Source organism: Etheostoma spectabile, chromosome 7 (assembly GCF_008692095.1).
Source record: "Etheostoma spectabile isolate EspeVRDwgs_2016 chromosome 7, UIUC_Espe_1.0, whole genome shotgun sequence".
Taxonomy (NCBI): domain Eukaryota; kingdom Metazoa; phylum Chordata; class Actinopteri; order Perciformes; family Percidae; genus Etheostoma; species Etheostoma spectabile.
The window spans coordinates 16,177,445-16,181,233 of NC_045739.1; the positions used below are offsets into that span (position 1 = coordinate 16,177,445).

Genomic DNA, 3,789 nt, shown 5'->3' on the forward strand with positions numbered 1-3,789 from the left:
GTGTGTGTGTGTGTGTGTGTGTGTGTGTGTGTGTGTGTGGGAGTGTGAAATTGAAATCTTGGCTGCACTCCTGCCAAGATGCTGCTAATTCAATACTGTTTTTGTATGAAGTAATGAAAGAAATGTAAAACTGTACAAAATTTCAATGCTACAGTTTTGTCTTATATAGAAGATGAAAATGTAGTATTAAAACACAAAAAAGAATCACAATGACCGTGAGACATAAGAACAGTTCCCATAATCAACGTGACCGCTGTTAACACGTTTAGCAGCCCACGCTACATTTTGCATCCTGTGCCGCTTGGTGGGATTTGGCTTTATATGTGCAGCATTGATTTAAATCCCAAAGAGAAGGAGAGAGAGGCATGGGCAACAATCTCCTATGCAATAAGGATAAACTGGTTTGTGGAAAATTTGGTCTTGTTTTCAGAAACTCCATTGAGCTTGGTAGGACTTGAAAGCCATCAACTATGATGTCATCAATAGTCTCATGCAATAATATGAAACCATAATTAACTTTTGAGTGATATATTAATGTTCAAATATGTTCTAATACAGACATTAACGGAAATGGATGACAGTCAGTCAGTCAGTGTGTGTGCCCACCTGGAACAGCAGGCTAGTGTACTGGCCCGCCTGAGCCTGCAGCAGTGTCCCCTCTCGCGCTCTGGTCCTGAACACCAGGCCGAGGTACCAGGGCGTAGAGATGGTTACGTCGTTCTTCAGGTCCCACCAGAGGGCACTGTTACCCAGGAAGCGATGGGGGTGTGGCATCACTAAGGTCGAGGGTGGGAAAAAGACAGCGAATGAAAGGTACTGCAATGTCCAGAACAGCATCAAGATGTCCCTGTTCCGGGACTGAATTAGTTTTTTAGCCCGAGAAGAAGATGGTGGCAGGGCCGCAGCCTGGACGGCTTTGAAGGCTAAACCTGATCCTGATCCTGCTGAAGCTATTAAAGACTCTTAATCTAAAGAGAGCAGTAGCAGGCTTTATTTTTACTTTTTAAACTAAATCAATGATCACTAAAACGAAGCTCAAGACCCAAGACATGGTAGAAATGGATAAAGAAAAGGGTCAGTGTGTTGTGCCTTAGTTATCAGTAAATACTGAGAATGAAAGGGAATCATCCATTTCACCTAGTTTTTTTCAGTCAATACCTTCAGAGTTCGACACTACCTATCAACTATCAATCCATCCATCTATGAACATGCATTTCACTTCACTACTCAAAAAGCCTACAAGTGTGATAGCTCATCACAAAATGAGGACAAAATATTGGAACAAAGGGAAAAAATGCTGAAGTGCAAACTGAGGCATTAACCTGAATGAATGAAGGACTGAATCTAAGTATTAAAGTGTGACGCCGCCTATTAAAACAGGTTACATTTCTGTCATTCAACCAAAGTGTAAATAACAAAGAACTATAGAAGTTTAAAGGTGTTACCTTATTTTAACTTCAGTAAATCATTCACAAATGAAATGTGGCATTAGTATAATTACTGCTGACAAGCAAAGGCCACTGAGTGTCAGACAGAAACTGCCAATTATCTCAGCCATGGGTTAATTTGTTACTGATATTTATGATATTTATTTATTTAGGAATTATACCAAAGTAGCACAATTCATGTGACAATGCTAAAGGTTGTCATTGGTTGAAAATGTATCATGTAGGACCCTAGGATGAAAATAAACTCATAAAGCCTCTCACCGTGGCTGCAGTCCTTTCCTCCGTACCCTAGGGGACAGTCGCAGGAGAAAGTCTCCCAGCTCACCCTGCAGGTTCCTCCGTTCTGACAGGGGTTGGACTTACAGAAGGGAAGCTTGGCACTACAGCCTATAAGAAGCAACAGACACATTACATCACCGATCAAGTTCCGAAATGTATCAACATAACATGTGTCTCAGTTAATGCACAAAATGAAAAACTGCATTCAGTGGTTACCCGATAAATCATGATGGTAATGCCACACATTTTCAGCACAAGATAATACACAATATACTGTACACAAAGATTTTCAGTTACCAATGCGCATATTTCGAGGTAACCAATTCCAATTGCCACTTGATCTCAAGATTCAAATGGCCTTTACAAAAGCATCCAACTTTAGTTGTTTGCATTTTCAATTATAAAATAGTACTTGAACTCAAATCCATACAATAAACAAAAACGGGAAATTGAACCTTATTTTTGAAACATTTCATTAACATTTTCTGTTAATCTCACAATAAAACAATTACAATATAACTATTGTGTTAATAAAAAGCCTTTAATGGATAGCAATTATTTGTATCTGTGTATTTAATAGAATGAAGCCCAAATGGCATTTGTGGACATCATAAATGTGTCATTGCTTGTGATTTTCTAAGAAAGGGGGGTATGGTTATTGGTACTGACCGGGTAGCGTTTCATTGTTAGCAATAAATCCAGCCAAGTCCAGGGGCTTGTTGTCAATGTGCAGCTCCTTCATACAGCCAATAAACTCCCTGGTGCCAAATGGGAAGTTGTCTGGTACGTTAGGAACTCCGCCCAGAAACAACGGACCAGTCAGGTCGAGAGACCTGAGAGAGGAAAGAATAAAGAGGAAGAGGAGTAAATCAAGTGGAGATGAAAGGGGAATAGGGAAGGAATGGAGGATTATCCCTCAAGGATGGAGGAGAAGAGGAAGGAGAGGGATGCGGGAAAACATTAAAAGAGGGTATGAGAGAGGCACAGGGATTAAACAAACCCAGAGATTAAATATGTTGTCAGAGGTAAATGTCATAAGGAATCAGATTTAGAGAATAACAGTGGATGTTGAGTAGAAATGAGATGACAATGATGTTGTTGAGGATAAAATACAAATAGCAGTGGATGAGAGAAATTATAAAGATGAGAAAAAAAAAAGACAGTGAACAAACAGGAGATTAAATATGAGTTACAGCAAATATCAGGAGAGAAAATGTAAAGGTGGATGACAAGACGGAAGGAGAAAGGAGAAAGGAGCCTGCAAAGGAGGTAGATGTTAGGGGACGTCAACAAATAGCAAATTCACAGGCATAAAAAGGAGACGAAAAACACCAACGACAAAAGGGGGATGTGGAGACAGCCGGGGAGGCAGATGAACAAACAAGAGCTTAAGTGTAAGTTACAGCAAATATCAAGAGAGAGCAAGCGTAAAGGCAGATGACAAGACAGATGTAACATGGGTGGAGGGAAAGACACAGGGGTGTGAGGAGGACGATGTAGGGGACAACAAATTAACAGTTATGGGACTGCATGAGCAAGAAAAAACAACAACAAAGAGACAGAAACAGTTGTGCTGTCATTTTGAGAGCATTATCTTTTTTTCCCTCCAATGTGAATTGGGGTTTTTCTTTTAGGCTCGCTTTGGCGACACATGACACGTGCCGAGCCAATCAACGCCTGTAGAATATGAATTGAAGGGACCCTGAGAGACAAAAGGCGCCGGAGTCGAACAAAGAAGAGATTTAGTGTGAGTTGCAGCAAATATCAACAGTGCAAGTGTGTCATTAGAAGAGGATGTCAAGACAAAGTTAAGAGGAGGGCGAGCTGCTAACTGAGAAATGGAGAAGGAACAGAGGAAGAGTGTTGAAGCGTTAGGCTTTGGCCTTCCTCTTTGATCTGTCTTCTCTTCTCTCAGCCTCACTTAGCGCTGACACAACACAGCAAACCTGATTACAGCTTCCAGCGGCAAGGCCAGACATCAACACTATGACAGGCTGCTTTTTGAGTGCACGTGTGAATGTGTGTGTGTGTGTGTGTGTGTGTGTGTGTGTGTGTGTGTGTG

The 3,789-nt window shown here is 41.0% G+C and overlaps 1 protein-coding gene across 1 annotated transcript in view; it reads right to left on the bottom strand.

Annotated features, from left to right (window-relative positions):
• celsr3 (cadherin, EGF LAG seven-pass G-type receptor 3) overlaps positions 1 to 3,789 on the bottom strand; it is a 95,040-nt gene that overhangs the window by 46,793 nt on the left and 44,458 nt on the right. Inside the window, 3 exon segments of the mRNA XM_032520957.1 lie at positions 607 to 776; positions 1,710 to 1,835; positions 2,397 to 2,560. Of these exon segments, the coding sequence (XP_032376848.1) occupies positions 607 to 776; positions 1,710 to 1,835; positions 2,397 to 2,560 (460 nt within the window).